Source organism: Dermacentor variabilis, chromosome 9 (assembly GCF_050947875.1).
Source record: "Dermacentor variabilis isolate Ectoservices chromosome 9, ASM5094787v1, whole genome shotgun sequence".
Classification (NCBI taxonomy): Eukaryota; Metazoa; Arthropoda; class Arachnida; order Ixodida; family Ixodidae; genus Dermacentor; species Dermacentor variabilis.
In genome coordinates, this window is record NC_134576.1 from 64,095,497 (window position 1) to 64,112,446 (window position 16,950).

The 16,950-nt window shown below is 44.1% G+C and overlaps 1 protein-coding gene across 1 annotated transcript in view; it reads left to right on the forward strand.

The window, feature by feature from the left end:
- LOC142558383 (uncharacterized) overlaps nucleotides 1–16,950 on the forward strand; it is a 72,275-nt gene that overhangs the window by 5,902 nt on the left and 49,423 nt on the right. Inside the window, exons 3-6 of the mRNA XM_075670526.1 lie at nucleotides 649–752; nucleotides 2,855–2,946; nucleotides 4,675–4,764; nucleotides 11,536–11,635. Coding sequence (XP_075526641.1) covers nucleotides 4,683–4,764; nucleotides 11,536–11,635 — 182 coding nt within the window. The 5' untranslated portion in view covers nucleotides 649–752; nucleotides 2,855–2,946; nucleotides 4,675–4,682. The remainder of the gene's footprint in view (nucleotides 1–648; nucleotides 753–2,854; nucleotides 2,947–4,674; nucleotides 4,765–11,535; nucleotides 11,636–16,950) is intronic.

Here is a 16,950-nt window from a genome sequence, read left to right on the forward strand (position 1 = left end):
GATGTGCTCCGCTGGAGTCGAGGGAGAGTAGGTGTCGCCTCGCGGCGTGTATATATATATATATATATATATATATATATATATATATATATATATATATATATATATATATATATATATATATATATATGTACGCTTCGCCTCAGTGTATTTAGTCGTTATGGTAAGCGCGAAAGAGACGCAACAATGACAGAATGAAGCGAGGAAGAGACAACGCGCTCAAGAGACGCCAGAGGAACGCGCCGCACGACTCAAGAAGCGTCGTAAAAGCCTAGTCGTTACCAGAACAGTGTGTCTTGTCGTGCCTATACAATAGAGCTAAACCAAACGGTTAACCACAAGCGTAGCCATGCAGCTCTTCCTTTCGCAATTCGACTAGGGTTAACCAGAGCTAAACCACAGGCAATTTTTTGGTCATGCTTTCTAAACTACCTGTGGAAAAAGCGTTTTGATTAGTGTAGGTGCTTAACTTGGTGCCCACCTGAAGTTCCCACGTGTTCCTAAACCTTTTTCTTTTTCCCAGTGTATAGCGTGCCAGTTCAGAGATCAATGAATTACACGGACTGCAACCAACCAATGTGCGCTAAAGGGAACCAACAAAAACCCGGGCGTAATGAATTCGTGTGCTCTTCTTTTTTTTATGCTCAGTGCACGAAACAGCGTGGCTCCCGCAAATGTGCACCGTGTGTCGTCGATCTCAAAAGAGCACCGGAGAAGCATCTACACAGACGTATTCGCCACATGAACTGCAGGTACGAACATGGCGCATTACGCTTATTGCGCAGTTAATCGTCGCTTCCTCGATTTGTATAATGTACCAGTCAAGTTGACTTTGTTGGCGTATAGTTTTCCATTCAGTCTTTTCTTGAAGACAACCGATACAAGTACTGTTCACGTAGACTTGACCCCTCGTGCGTCTTGTGTAGCACTTTTGGTTTAGAATTTCGTGCGACGTCTAGCCGTGTGCATATGAGCAGGAACAGCAAATTTGTTTTAAAGGAACAATTGCTCGTTATTGTGCAAAGCTCAATGTTTATTTTTCATATACATCAGGTAGCTCTCCCTCGAAGGTTCAGAGCCATCGAACACCTTACTGCTGGAAATGTGCGTTTAGCCACCAGAGCCCTTCAAAAATAATTTCTTTTCATTCTCGTGAGGCTCGATGGAGTGCCTGTTTTTGACAATGTTTCATATAAAGGTGGCTAGGATGTATCCCTTCATAAGCAATAAAAAGTCGTTGAATTAGTGAAATTCTTTTCGGCGAAGTCCTGTGCGTGTGTACTGTCGTACCACTTAATGCGGCTTGTTCCGCCATTCCTGCTGTAATGAAAATGCGTCCGCCCTATGCAAATGTTCAGAGAATGAGCGAATTTTTATGCAGTTCGCTGCACCTGTTCTGGTGTTCAAGACCCTTTATGATTGTATTACTGTTATTCATTTAATATTTCATTTGATTGTATTACATTTATTACACCTAGGGGACATGCTTAAATAAGCATGTTCACTAGGTGGACACTTACAGAATATCCCGCCAAGTGTGCGCCGTAGGCAGGTGATCAGAGTCACGCTTCCTGCTCGCTGTTTAAGAAGGGCAGCAAAGCCGTTTCTCGACGTAACGCCGGAAGACGCAGACAAATGGTTTGTGTAGTCCCCTTACATTGACATTGGGCTGCAATTCAAGCCCCGAAGGCTTAGCTGCTTTACTCTCGCCATAAATAACATCTAAAGACACTATTTCACCTTTTAAATAATTGTGGCTATGTACTTTGTAATTATTTGGTGTTTCAATATTTGTCTCCCTTTCGCGTTCTTCGAATCATGCCATCTAATGTAAGAAGTGCCGCAGGTTATTGGCATGACATGCTTGCTTTAGTTAAAGTGGTTCGCTCCCTATTTGCCATCTTCTGTACTCTTTAGCCTAGCATAAGTCAACTATGCCACCACACACTCTTTAGATTAATTTTTTTTCTTTTCTCTTGCCATTTGCCTGAGAATTGCTCTCACTAGACACACCCTACGGTTTCTCTTTTTCATATATCTTTTTTTTACAATCGGAAATCAAAGCACAGAGAGTGTTTCTTAGCTCCAATGGACAAGGACATAATCAATTGGCTGAGGGTAGGCGTTTGGCAGGTAAAAGAAGGCAGGTGAAACAAGGCAGCGAGGGACGTTCTTTTTCATGCTTATTTGTCAAACACTGCGCGTACTCAGAATCTTCGCAGATTGTCTTAGAGAGACAATGATTATTTATATTTGTTCACATTCAACAAGCAGCTCTACGAGTATGAAGGAGCGTATTACGCCGCATAATTTAAATAATTTAGATATATAATCTATAATAATATATATAATCTATTTATCGATATAAATATTGAAATGTGAAACAACAAAAAGGTATTATCAGTAAAACATGTTCATGAAAGTAATAAATGGATTGCCTTAAATGATTCGCATCTCAAATTGTTGACATGGCTTCCGCATGCGATAAGAGAAAACGGTCGCGTAAAACTAGCACGATATGCGAGACACGGCGTTCATTTGTTGTGTGCACGTATGTCATATATCACACGTGTTGTTTTATGCGTCGCAAAAACGTTTTACTTGCTGTACCGCACCATGAAAATTCAAGTGATGAATTTACTGACCAATAGTGCATGCTGCACTGCTATCCAATCTACTGGCTTGATTGTTGTCTAGGGCGACTTTTAAGACCAATAATCAAAGCTTTCAATGTCTTTTCCGACAATGAGTTCTCAGTCAAAGGCATGTGTAACAAGCTTACTTCTGGTTTGCGGTAAGATCCTTCGTGTAATAATTTCAAGTATTGTCCTTCTTTCGCCGTCGAGGCAAGCAGAACTTCGAAGGACTGCGTACTGATCAACGTTGAGCTCAGGTGACCGTCATGCAAGAGCTTCTGCCCAGGAGTATCCGCCACACAAACTACAGGTACGGATATGGCGTGTACACGGCTGACTACGAGAATGTTGGTTGCGTGCATTCCGAAACAACCTCGAGGCAGTTGCAGTTCTAACTGTGCTTTTAAATGAACTCCTTTGCGACGGCTTTCTCTAAACACGCCCTAACTTCTCGTTCCACAAACAAATATTGCAGGCCTTAGTCGACGATCCACCTATATCCTAAGTAGTCCTTGCAGATTTAAATGCTGACAACTCTTCTTCGGCGGACTCTGTGTGCAAATCGAGAGACTGGTTAATTGAAGATTTTCTTTTTGCCATTCGGGCTTGCCGACTATAAAAGAATTAACCAGCCTTTAGAATAGTGTTTACAAGAAATAATCTTCCATAGATTTGGGAATAGCATCTCCAAATATGATAACGTACCTCCATCGGAATGCTAATAAAGATCGCTACGGCAGCGACTACTCTTCTATAGGGCTGACCACGCACAAAAAATATTATAGGATGAATGCTGGCCACATGCTCCTTGGTGGAAGGTAAAATCAGCTGACAGGACGCTCTTCCGTAAACTCGCACAACTATCGCGGGGTCACTTCTGCACCATAAGCATTGATGATGCTCTTGCATAATTCACAGCTTTTCTTATCAGTGGTGCATTCAAATGCATCCCACAAATAAAAGGAGGGCCTACTGATGACGAGTTATATTCTAGAATGAAGGATGTAGTGAAGCGCATAAGTTGCAATATAATGACACGTGTACTTCTTTGTCTAAATTGGGTGACACGTTTCTCCGCCTAACAAATGTTATCGCACAGCGCAGGACGCGCCTGCATGTATCGGAAGATTCTGGAATGTTATTGATGCTTCCATCCGCTGTCTGTGACCGAACCTTCTGTAATATGATCGCACGTGTGCGCGACGAGAATCATATAGAACTTTGTGGAAGGCTCGCGGGTCACAGCGATTACTCTGGAACATTCGACGACTGATGTATAAAAGCCGACGCGCTTGAGCCGAGGATCAGATTTTCGAAGATCGCCGACTGTGTTCGCAGCTATCGTTGTGCTTTAAGTGTAGCCTGTCTTTGTGGGCACAGGTTCACCCAATAAAAGCTAGTTTTTTCTGTCACAGTATTGCTACAGTGTTCTTTAACGTGACTACCACGTGAGAATAGGGTTTATGGACGCCTTCGGTATTCGGAAACTGCACACGACAGCATGTAAATGATCTGGATGGTTTGCCGCAATAATAGGGGAATGGTTTCCAAGGCTTATTTCAACCGCACATTTTATTTCTTAAATCCACGCATTGCCAAAAGATTCTCGAAAGTTACTGAAATCCGGCAGATATAATGGCGCAAGTAGGAAGCTACACAAACCTGATATATTTGTGAATGTTAATTTAGAAATTTCCACGTAAGGCTTATAAGAAGCCCCCCCCCCCCCCCCCCCACCTTTTCCGAAAGTGATGACTGGGAAAGCTGCTATATTGTGCCTTCAAAGTTACCGCTTCAAGAATTGGTTAAGGACGGTTCGCGTAATATTTCAGGTGAAAAGGGAATATTGAAGTGCTCGTATTCAAATGAGCGGTGTGGACTGATCAGTTACTGCGCTCTGATTCGGGGGATCGCGGGTCTATCTCCGGTTCATGAAGGGGACAGGGTACAAAACGTGTTGATCTTGACGCGTTTCTGGTTGCAAATATATTGAACGGTGTCGTATAGCTCGCTATTTCGCTTCACAATTGTGTCCAAGGACCGGTCATGAAGACCACATCAGCAAAAACTACAACAGCAGTGGTTGACACGACAACTACGACAACCGCGCGGCCACCTGACGTACCAGGTGAGAATTATGAACATGACGCACCTTAAAGAACCGCGGAGCGATAAACAGGAGCGTGAATTAGATTGTGGTTGATGATGCGTGCGCAAACTGTAGTGAGAAAGTGACTGCGTGTTGGTATTTTTAGCAGAGACATGTCGTGCTGATCTATCAGCCGTCATCCACTAACGCCGAATTTCTACGTAAGATTCAGGAAAACCAGTCTGCGATAGGAAAGCAAATAATTCAGCGATCCGCACTGTGTGTGCATTTACGAGTGTGCTAGGTACGAGCGGTCCGGAGCTGCCTGGGGTAACGCTCCAAAAAAAGAAAAGATTGCAGTGTCAGGCAGGCGTAGTGCATTCTATTTGTTTACGTGGTCTATTTTCAATATTTGAAAGATTAGCGCTGATCCGGCCCAGCTGTGTTCTGAGTGATATATATGACGCTTTGATTTGTATAGTGTTTTGACCTTACCCTGGTTTCTTTGCATATCCATTCAAATCTGTTTCACGCAAGAGGAATGATTGCAGTAAGAAACAAAGACAAGCGCGTTCACATATTGCTCTGGTAAAACACCATGACACATTTGTGGCCTGCAATATTGCGCCCTCTAACGAAGCATGGACATGGTGTAGAACCACGGCATTGCACATGTGCCTCCTCCCGTTCACATGTGCCGCCAGTTCAACGCCTCTTCCCCAGCCTGCTCATCAGTGCGCGCAAGCGCAACCCGCCAGCGTAATCCTCAACTCACGTTGGCCCGAAGCGGGAGTATTGGCAGACGCACGATCACGACAGTACGCGCATGTGCAATGCTACATCTTCCCACCAGACGCCTGCTTTGTTGCAAGAACCCAGTTTGGCCCGTGCTCGCAGATCCCCCTTCGCTTTGTTACGGCCTGTACGAAACGTGCGCACAAAGGCACTGCTATAATGTTTTGAGGATAATCAAGCGTTTGCGATGTGCACGCGCATGATGTTAGTAAGCAAGGATAGAATATACGTGCACATTATTCTTCTGCTGCCGACATCACTCGCAGTATCCTGCGGCTATCGAGAATGCATGGATTATGTCCCGCTAATGTCGTCATAGACTGGAGAGATAGTTAGTAGAAGTCAACCATTGAACACACTGCAATGATTGAATCACACATAAAATGAAACTCACACAAGCGATGCTCACTCCTTTAACCTGCATATAGCGTGCTCTAACCGCTTCTCTCTCGTTTCCAGGCACGTTTGCCCGACGCCAAGCGTGAAAGGTTGAAATAAATGCAGCAGTTGAAGAACGAAGGCACAGGTCATTGCTATGGGCACCGCGCTATTCAGAGTAAACACTATGAACAGCAGCATTGAGAAAAGTAATCTTGGTACAGTTCATATAGCTGTCATCAATACGTCTTATTTTAACTTCCGTGGGAATACAATCCAGAGTTAATTGAATTCAATCTAACCCATAATTTGTGTGCCCTCGGTTATAAAAAAAATCGCGAACCCTTTCACTACCGCAATATGGGGGTAAGTCACGCTTGTCAGGCGTGTACCTGACCTTCGACACGGTTGTGTAACTTACAAGTAACGGTGCCGGTTTCTTCTCGCCTTCCGCTTCCTCAGCTCAGATCACGTTGCTGTCGGTATTGCCTGGGCTGGGGTGGTTCTAACGGCTGGATCGGTGCGCCAACGGTGAGCCTTTTCACGGGCGAGTTCTCGCCGCTACTCGTAGAGCGCTACCTGCTCCTTGGGGGAACGCACAACGCGCGCGCGTCCCATGCCGGTTCCGAGCTTAACGGAAACGAAGACGGTGGCAGCGCGCGCTAGACCCTTTCCTGCCCTTTCCCAACTCGACGGAAGCGAAACGGCTCTGATTGGTTGTGCGCGTGGCGTGACCGCGCGCCTATGCAGATCTATTCCTCGCAAATCGCTCACGATGCGGCGCAGTAGTCAGCTCATCAAACCGCCCTTTCCTCCTGCTGCTCTGCTCTTTGAGCAACTGGGTTTGTACGTGGCAAGACCGCCATCGGAACTTGTGGGCCAATACAAGCTTCGCTTGAAAAAAGTGTTTTCCAGAGCCCCTATAAGCCATTTTTTATTCAGCGTGATAAGCTGCTCGCTTATCCTATCATCTGTATTTCGATAAGTCGGACAGTCTGACATGGAGAACGTTTCATGGGGTTCGCATGTGTTGTAAGCGCCATCCAAACCAGAAGGTTAATACTTGGCTGTTTTCAAACATAATGCAGACACTTCAGCTTTGCTGCGAAATTGTTTCAGATGGGTCCATACCAGCACAGCAGCGACCAGAGGCACAGTACTTAAGGTGTCACTTTGTGCATTAAAAAATATAGTAAACTGGCTGTGTTTGTGAAAAATACAATCTTTCATTCTACAGTGAACTGAAATCACGAAAGGTCGTTTTGTTACGGAGAGCTGGAAAGCTCCCACATATATTGGCTTCGAATAATTTCTTCATTTTCAAAAAGCTCTACACAAGAAAAATTTTATTTGTTTCAGCATAGGAAACACTGTAGGGGAGGCAAGTGCGAAAATGCGAATTGCCACGCCTAAAGAAAATTAGTGAGAGTGCCATAATTTCCCCAATTCAGCCTTTTAAGCTTCATCTGTCTGTCTGTCTGCCTGTGTCTGTCTGTCTGTGTCTGTCTGTCTCTATCTATCTATCTATCTATCTATCTATCTATCTATCTATCTATCTATCTATCTATCTATCTATCTATCTATCTATCTATCTATCTATCTATCTATCTATCTATCTATCTATCTATCTATCTATCTATCTATCTATCTATCTATCTATCTATCTATCTATCTATCTATCTATCTATCTATCTATCTATCTATCTATCTATCTAGCGCTGCTGGTCATGATGCCATCCTAATCAGATATATATCATATTTCTGTCTGTCTGTCACGCTGTACCTGCGGCCAAGGTGTCCGTATAGGTATGGCTGCTCGTTACTCGTTGTGAAGCCGTTTTAATCATATATGTATTGAAAGCTGGGCGAGTTGGTAGCTATTCATTATGAAGCTTTAGCGCGCAGAACAAATGAGAGACAAAGCAAAGGTAGCATACAGCGCGGACTCTCACCTTATATATATTCAAAGGCTCACCCTCAACCACTGCAATCGCGTTCCTTCTAAACCTGTCTTTTGTAAGAATACGATTTTCTTGTCTCATAAAACAAAGGTGCAAAATTACCGAGGCCTTCCATATCAAAAAGCAGCGGGCTTATAATGGCGTAAGTGAACCAGATTGTGTGGAAGGTCTGGGATATATATATATATATATATATATATATATATACGCCAGAAGGGCAGCGATTGCAGTGGTCAAGTGGGAGTGGTTGTTTTTTCCAAGTGATTGTCGATGCTTTTATTTAGATGGACATTAACCCACCGGCCGCTATGGCCTGCGTAAATATGGCCGCAGGTTAATGGCAACATGTACGGTACAACAACTAAGCATCTTACGAACTTGGCGTCTTCTTTGCGAGCACCGCCACGCCTTTGATTATTCGTTTTGTCAGTCTTTGGCCACCGCCTGGCAGATTCGTTGCCGCTTCTAAGGAGCGCTGAAAACAATGTCAACGCCAAACGAGTTGGCAAGGTTCTTTAGTCCGTGGGAAACGTCGATCCTTGATAGTTTCATCATTCTCATTCCAGCTTCGCGATCTGACTGTCGTCGTAACGTAGCCGTGATGCTTTGTACGCCAACATATTAGCCAATATAATGCTTCGGGCCACTATGGGTGGGCTGGTGCCGTGTTGCCGTCATAGTTGTTGCACCATAGTCATTCTGGCTTTGCCATCCGAATCTCGTCATGGTGTCAACGGCATGTCATCCTCGTCATGCATTCGTTGTCATATAGTTTTCGGAAGCCAGTCGTGATTCCTGCAACGATGACGCATGCATGAATCATCGTTCCTGCAGCGTCGTCATTCAACTGCCGTAAGGCCATGGCCGTCGCACCATCATCGCTAAACCGTCTTTATGCTACAGTCGTCGTCACGTCATTGTCGTCATAAACACCTCGTAATACCATTAGCCTTACAGCGCTGTTATTCCACCGTTGTCATGCAGTCGCTCTGATCGGTTTGTTGTCCAGCCTTCATCATGCCATCGTGGTAGTTCCATATTGTTATTCTTCATCCGACTCTCGTCACGTCTTAGTCACGCCATCATTGCCACACAGTAGTGATTGCCGTCATTCCTTCCTCAACAAACCGCTTTCTTCGTTCCATCGACCTTGTTTCTCCTTCGTCATTTTATCGCAATTGTACTGCCATTATTTGCGATTATGCCGAAGTTGCGTGGACGCCAGGCAGTCGCTGTCATGCATCCCTTGTTTTTATACCGTTGTCATGTCGTTGTGGTCGTCTCATCGTTGCAATTCCCCAGTTCTGTCATTCAGTTTCGCCATACCATCGTCAGGTCATCATTGTGATACACTCGTTGTAACCCCATTGTCGACATGCCGTCACTTGTCACGCTGTCATCGTCATATCATCGTCATTATCTCGGAATAATTTCGTTGTGGTGATGCCGACGTCGTCACGGTGCCTTTGCCATTTCACCGACGTCATTGCTTATTCATCATTCTATCGTGGTCGTACTTTGTCATTTGACCATCCTCACGTCGTCGTGTTCATGCAATCATGGCCATAGCGCTATGGTCATGGGCGACCTCGGCAAGCGACATCAATACAACAGAGGTCTGGTCGCTTGTAGCCAAAGCAAAGAAAGTTCCACAATGACCCACTAGAGATTTTAATAAAAATCGTCACTTCAGCAGTACAGTGTCACTACATTGCTTGAATTCTAATCGCATTGCCATCGGAAGTCATCATGGACTGGGTCCTGCCGTAATTTATTTGCGCAAATCCTCAAATTCCACACACAATATTTTTATCGTAGGTTTTGAAAATGAGGCGAAACATTTTCGTTTTTTATCTCGTGATTTTTTTTTTTGCCTTTCTGAGTGTGTTTTGTATTTTTCGCATGTACTAATGTTTTCTGTTTTGACGACGGAGTAATAATTTTGTGAGATTTCGCAGGATGATTTCCCCTAATTTTATTCTGAGAAGTTACGTGTTCATGCTCAGTCTTGTTGCACAACTTGGTCACAATGCAAAACAAAGTAGTGGATAGGGATTGAGAGGCCGCGGTGTTTGGCGTAGTGTCTATTGTATACCACGTCGCCCTAGGGTCAGGTTGGATGATGGCTTTCGTTTGTTCCATCAACAAAGAAGGAACCAGCAGCGCTACAGAAAAGCACCGGTTTTTAAAGCGAACTTTTGTTTTTAGTTACAACGACGTGGCCACGTTTATTAGCGGCAGCTCAGTTAATAGGGTGGTGTGATGCTAAACGCGATTTCATGGCTTTAACTTCTTTCAGCGCTGGCTATACTGCCGTGCAGGTAAACGAAAAGCAGCTCTTGTACTTTTATCGAGATAAACGTATAGAAGGGCTGTGGGTATGATATGGTCCATAGCCTTCACAGCGGCATTTCTCGCAGCGCTGCTGCTGATTTGAGGCATGCACACCGGGGTTACTTAGGGGCTTGAAAGTTAAGCTGCGAAGCACATGGTCGCGGTACCAGATTCCGGCTGCAGCGGCAACATTTCCGTGGAGAATAAACGCAAAATACCCGTGTATCATGTATTGGGTGCGCGTTAAACTGCCGCAGGTCTTTGCTATGTAGCCGCTGTGTAGTTTGTACCTATTTGGTGTTTCAATGTTTGTCTCCCTTTCGCGTTCTTCAAATCATGCCATCTAATGTAAGAAATGCCGCACGTTATTGACATGACATGCTTAGTTAAACTGTTTCGCTCCCTATTTGCCAACTTCTGTACTCTTTAGCCTAACATAAGTCAACTAAGCCACCACACGCTCTTTAAATGTTAGTGTTTTTCGTTTCTCTTGCCATTGTCCTGAGAATTGCTGTCACTAAACAAACCCTCCGCGTCCTCTCTTTATTTTACAATCTGTAATCAAAGCACAGAGAGTTTCTTAGCTCCGATCGACAAGGACATGATCAATTGGCTGAGGGTAGGCGTTTGGCAGGTATAACAAGGCAGGTAAAACAAGGCAGCAAGGAACGTTCTTTTTCATGCTTATTTGTCAAACACTGCGTGTACTCAGAATCTTCGCAGAGTGTCTTACAGACACAATGATTATTTATAGTTCTTCACATTCAACAAGCCGCTCTACAAGTATGAAGCAGCATATTACGCTATATAAATTTTAAATATATAATCTATAATTATATATATAATCTATTTATCGATATATATCTTGAAATGAGAAACGACAAAAAGGTATTATCAGCAAAATATATTCATGAAAGTAATAAATAGATCGTGTTAAGTCAATCGCATCTGAAATTGTTGACATGGCTTCCGCATGCGATAAGCGATAATGGTCGCGAAAAACTAGCACGATATGCGAGACACGACGTTCATTTGTTGTGTATGCACGTATGTCATAAATCACACCTGTTTTGTTATGCGTCGCAAAAACGTTTTACTTGCGGTACCGCACCATGAAAATTCAAGTGATAAATTTACTGATCAATTGTGCATGCTCCACTACTATCCAATGTATTGGCGCGATTGTTGTCTAGGGCGACTTTTAAGACCAATAATCAAAGCTTTCAATGTCTTTTGCGACAGTGAGTTCTCAGGTAAAGGCATGTGTAACAAGCGTACTTCTGGTTTGCGGTAACATCCAGCGTATAATAATTTCAAGCATCGTCCTTCTTTCGCCGTCCAGGCAAGCAGAACTTCGAAGGACTGCGTACTGATCAACGCCGAGCTCAGGTTACCGTCATGCAAGAGCTTCCGCCCAGGAGTATGCGCCATACAAACTACAGGTACGGATATGGCGTATACACGGCTGACTTCGAGAATGTTGGTTGCGTTGGACTCCAAAACCGCCTCGAGGCAGTTTGCAGTTCTAACTGTGCTTTTAAATAAACTCCTTAGCGTCGTCTTTCTCTAAACACGCCCTAACTTCTCGCTCCACAAACAAATATTGCAGGCGTTAGTCGACAATCCACCTATATCCTAAGTAGTCCTTGCAGATTTAAAAGGTCACAAGTCTTCTTCGGCGGACCCTGTGTGCAAATCGAGACACTGGTTAATTGAAGATTTTCTTTTTGTCATTGGGGCATGCCGACTATAAAAGATTAAACCAGCTTTTAGAATAGTGCTTACAAGACATACTCTTCCAGAGATTTGTGAATAGCATCTCCAAATAGGATAACGTACCTCCATTGGAATCCTTAAATATCGGTGCAGCAACGACCACTTTCCTATAGGGCTGAACACACAAACAAAATTATAGGATGAATGCTGGCCACGCGCTCCTCGGTGGAAGGTAAAATTAGGCGACTGGACGCTCTTCCGTAAACTCACACATGTGTCGCGATGTCGCTTCTGTACCAGAAGCATTGATGATGCTCTTGCATAATTCACAGCTTTTCCTATCAGTGGTACATTCAAATGCATCCCTCAAATAAAAGGAGCACCTACTGACGACTAGTTACATTCTAGAATGAAGGATGTAGTGAAGCGTGTAAGTTGCAAAATAAGGTTTATGGACGCCTTCGGTATGTCGAAACTGCGGATGAGTTATTGATATTTTGAGCACGTAAAACCGTAAGGAATAAAGTCTTCTTCACAGGCTAAGAAAGAAAGTTAGCAATACTATGTGTCCGGCACAACCTCTTATACATATGAGGGAAATGTATGGAATAGAGATAATATAATAAAAAGCCCGCAGTGAAAGTTGGGACCTTTGATAAATAGGGAGTCTCGAAGACCAAGCAGAATTGCTGGGCGCCCATTTTCAGCACGATATGTAACTTCATGCACAATTCTTGAACTTAGACAAGGAAAACGAGCAGAACGACAGCCCTTTGAACAAATATGTGCACCAAATAAAGCATACAATCATCCATTTAACTTATCACAGCACCAGGCAGAGCACTGCTGAAATATCTCTGCTCTAGGATGTGCTCAAATCATTTATTGAATTATACCAATTACACACAGAAAACTATCCTATATATGTTCAATGCCATATCATCGTCAAAGTATATCCCACGTGCTTGGAAAGAGGCAGTAATAAACTCAATTTGCAAAGAGCGTATAAGCTCGTAGCATTGAGTATCTGCATTTTCCGGTTGTTCAAAAAAATAGAATGCACTGTGCCGATGCGCTATTCAGGTGTTTTTTTGATGCGGTGGCTTACAGAGTAATAATTGGGATTCCTTGTGAATAGTTTCAAATAAAGCTCGGATTACGCGTGAGGTTGTCCGCTAGATTAAGCCTGTTTTTGACTTTCAACGTTGCAGAGTGCGACCAGTAAAATTGTTTCAGTCGAATAATTGCTCACTCCAGAGGGCACCAATCCACCACAGGCTGAGCATTCAGGCGCTGAACGAAGTCCGTAGCGGACCGCGGGTCGCCGGTCATATCGCACAGCTGTCGGCAAGGCGCCACCACCTGTCCGCACCTAACGTTAACATGATGCAACCTAAACTAAACCAAATCGAACGACTGAAATTGTTTAATGCTTCAACAGTATTGAGCCCAAACGAATGGATCACGCTCATATGTACTTTGCTTACAATTGCTTTTCATAGCACGCAGTAGGTTGAGTTTTAAGAACGCGGGTGTATCTTTACGAAGGGGACATCTTCAACTATATTAGTTATGACTTGCTTCAATAGGAAATCATTTATTAAAAATTTATTTAAGCCTGTTTGTCTGTTTTCTGGTGAATATAACTTGCATCATTTCAAGTGTACTTTACAATATATAGGAAATAAAGCGTTTCACGGTGAATATAATCAGTAAGTCGGGAATCCTGGAAGCATTCGATTCTCTTTAACTTCCCTACACCCCAAGAGAAATGCAGTTTAGAGCTCTCCAAAGATGCGCAAATGAAAAAATAAGGGGTTTATTTATTTCAGATTGCATGTAAGCAGTATTGTTTGCAATATTTGTAAATTTGTATGTCTTCAAAAAACAAAAGTAGCTCACTGACGCGACATTATGTAAATGATCTGGATGCTTTGCCGCAATAATAAGGGACTGGTTTTCAAGGCTGATTTCAACCGCACATTTTATTTCTTAAATCGACGCATTGCCAAAAGATTCTCGAAAGTTACTGAATTCCGGCAGATTTAATGCCCCATGTAGGAAGCTACACAAACCTGATTTATTTGTGAATCCTAATTTAGAAGTTTCCACGTAAGGCTTATAAGAAGACCCCCCCCCCCCCTTTTCCGAACATGACTGGGAAAGCTGCTATATTGTGCCTTCAAAGTTCCCGCTTCAAGAATTGGTTAAGGACGGTTCACGTAATATTTCAGGGGAAAAGGGAATATTGAAGTGCTTGTATTCAAATGAGCGGTGTGGACTGATCAGTTACTGCGCTCCGATTCGGGGGATCGCGGGTCTATCTCCGGTTCATGAAGGGGACAGGGTAAAAAACCTGTTGATCTTGACGCGTTTCTGGTTGCAAATATATTGAATGGTGTCGTACAGCTCTCTATTTCGCTTCACAATTGTGTTCAAGGACCGATGATGAAGACCACATGAGAAAAACTACAACTGCAGTGGTTGAGACAACAACTACGACAACCGCGCGGCCACCTGACGTACCAGGTGAGAATTATGAACATGACGCACCTTAAAGAACCACGGAGCGATAAATAGTAGCCTGCATTTGATTGTGGTTGGTGATGCATCCGCATACTGTAGTGAGAAAGTGCCTGAGTGTTGATAATTTGAGCAGAGACATGTCGTGCTGATCGATCAGCCGTCATCCACTAACGCCTAATTTCTACGTAAGATTCAGGAAAACCCGTCTGCGATAGGAAAACAAATAATTCAGCGATCCGCACTGTGTGTGCATTTACGAGTGTGCTAGGTACGAGCGGTCCGGAGCTGCCTGGGGTAACGCTCCAAAAAAAGAAAAGATTGCAGTGTCAGGCAGGCGTAGTGCATTCTATTTGTTTACGTGGTCTTTTTTCAATATTTGAAAGATTAGCGCTGCTCCGGCCCAGCATGTTCCGAGTGATATATACGACGCTTTCATTTGTTTAGTGTTTTGACCATACCCCGGTTTCCTTGCATATCCATTGAAATCTATTTCACGCAAGAGGAATGATTGCAGTAAGAAACAAAGACAAGCGCGTTCACATATTGCCCTGGTAAAACACCATGACATATTTGTGGCCTGTAATATTGCGCCCTCTAACGAAGCATGGACATGGTGTAGAACCACGTCATTGCGCATGTGCCTCCTCTCGTTCACATGTGCCGTCAATTGAACCCCTCCTTCCCAGCCTGCTCATCAGCGCTCGCTACATTGTTGGAAAGACACCAACCCGCCAGCGTAATCCTTAACTCACGTTGGCCCGAAGCGGGAGTATTAGGAAACACACGATCACGACAGCACGGGCGTGTGCAATGCTACACCTTCACACCAGACGCCTGCTTTGTTGCAAGAACCCAGTTTGGCCCATGCTCGCAGAACCCCCTTCGCTGTGTTGCTGCTTGTACGAAACGTGCGCACAAAAGGCACTGCTATAATGTTTTGTAGATAATCAAGCGTTTGCAATGTGCACGTGCATGAGGTTAGTAAGCAAGGATAGAATATACGTGCACATTATTCTTCCGCTGCCGACATCACTCGCAGTATTCTGCGGCTATCGAGAATGCATGGATTATGTCCCGCTAATGTCGTCATAGACTCGAGAGATAGATAGATAGTAGAAGTCAACCATTGAACACACTGCAATGATTGAATCACACGTAAAATTAAACACACAAGCGATTCCCACGCCTTTAACCTGCACATAGCGTGCTCTAACCGCTTCTTTCTCGTTCCCAGGGGCGTTTGCCCGACGCCAAGCGTGAAAGGGTGAAATAAATGCAGCAGTTGAAGGGCGAAGACACAGGTCATTGCTATGGGCACCGCGCTATACAGAGTAAACGCTATGAGCAGCAGCATTGAGAAGAGTAATCTTGGTACAGTTCAAATAGCTGTCATTAACACGTCTTATTTTAACTTCCTTGTGAATATAATCCAGAGGTAATTGAATTCCATGTAACCCATAATTTGTGTGCTCTCGGTTATAAACAAATCGCCAACCCTTTCCCTACCACAAAATGGGGGTAAGTGACGCTTGTCCGGCGTGCACTTGACCTTCGACACGATTGTGTAACTTACAAGTAACGGTGCCTTCCGCTCCGTCAGGTCAGGATCTTGTTCACGTTGCTATCAGTATTGCCTCGGCTGGGGCGGTTCTAACGGCTGGATCGGAGCGCCAACGGTGAGCCCTTTCACGGGCGAGTTCTCGCCGCCAATAGTTGAGCGCTACCTGCTCCTTGGGGGAATGCACAAAGCGCGCGCGTCCCATGCCGGTTCCGAGCTAAACGGAAACGAAGACGGTGGCAGCGCGCGCTAGAACGTTTGTGCCCTTTCCCAACTCGACGGAAGCGAAACGGCTCTGATAGGTTGTGCGCGTGGCGTGACCGCGTGCCTATGCAGCTGTAATCCTCGCGAATGGATCACGATACGACGCAACTGTCTGCTCATCAAACCGCCCTTTCCTCCTGCTGCTCTGCTCTGGGAGCAACTGGGTTCTTACGTGGCTAGACCGCCATGGAAACTCGTGGGCCAATACGAGCTTCGCTTGAAAAAATTGTTTTCCAGAGCCTCTATAAGCCATTTTTTACTCATAGTGATAAACTGCTCGCTTATCCTATCAACTATTTTTCGATAAGTCGGACAGTCTCACATGGGGAACGTTTCATGGGGTTCCCATGTGTTGTAAGCACCATCCAAACCAGAACGTTAATACGTGGCTGTTTTCAAACATAATGCAGACACTTCAGCTTTGCTGCAAAATCGTTTCAGAATTTGTCCATACCAGCACAACAGCGACCAGAGGCACATTACTTAAGGTGTCACTTTGTGCATTAAAAGATTAATATATTAAACTGGCTGTGTTTGCGAAAAATACAATCTTTCAGTCTACTGTGAACTGAAATCACGAAAGGAACTTTAGTTACGGAGCGCTGGAAAGCTCCCAGATATATTGACTTCGAATAAATTTTTCATTTCCAGAAAGCTCCATATGAGTAAAATTTTATTTGTTTCAGCATAGGA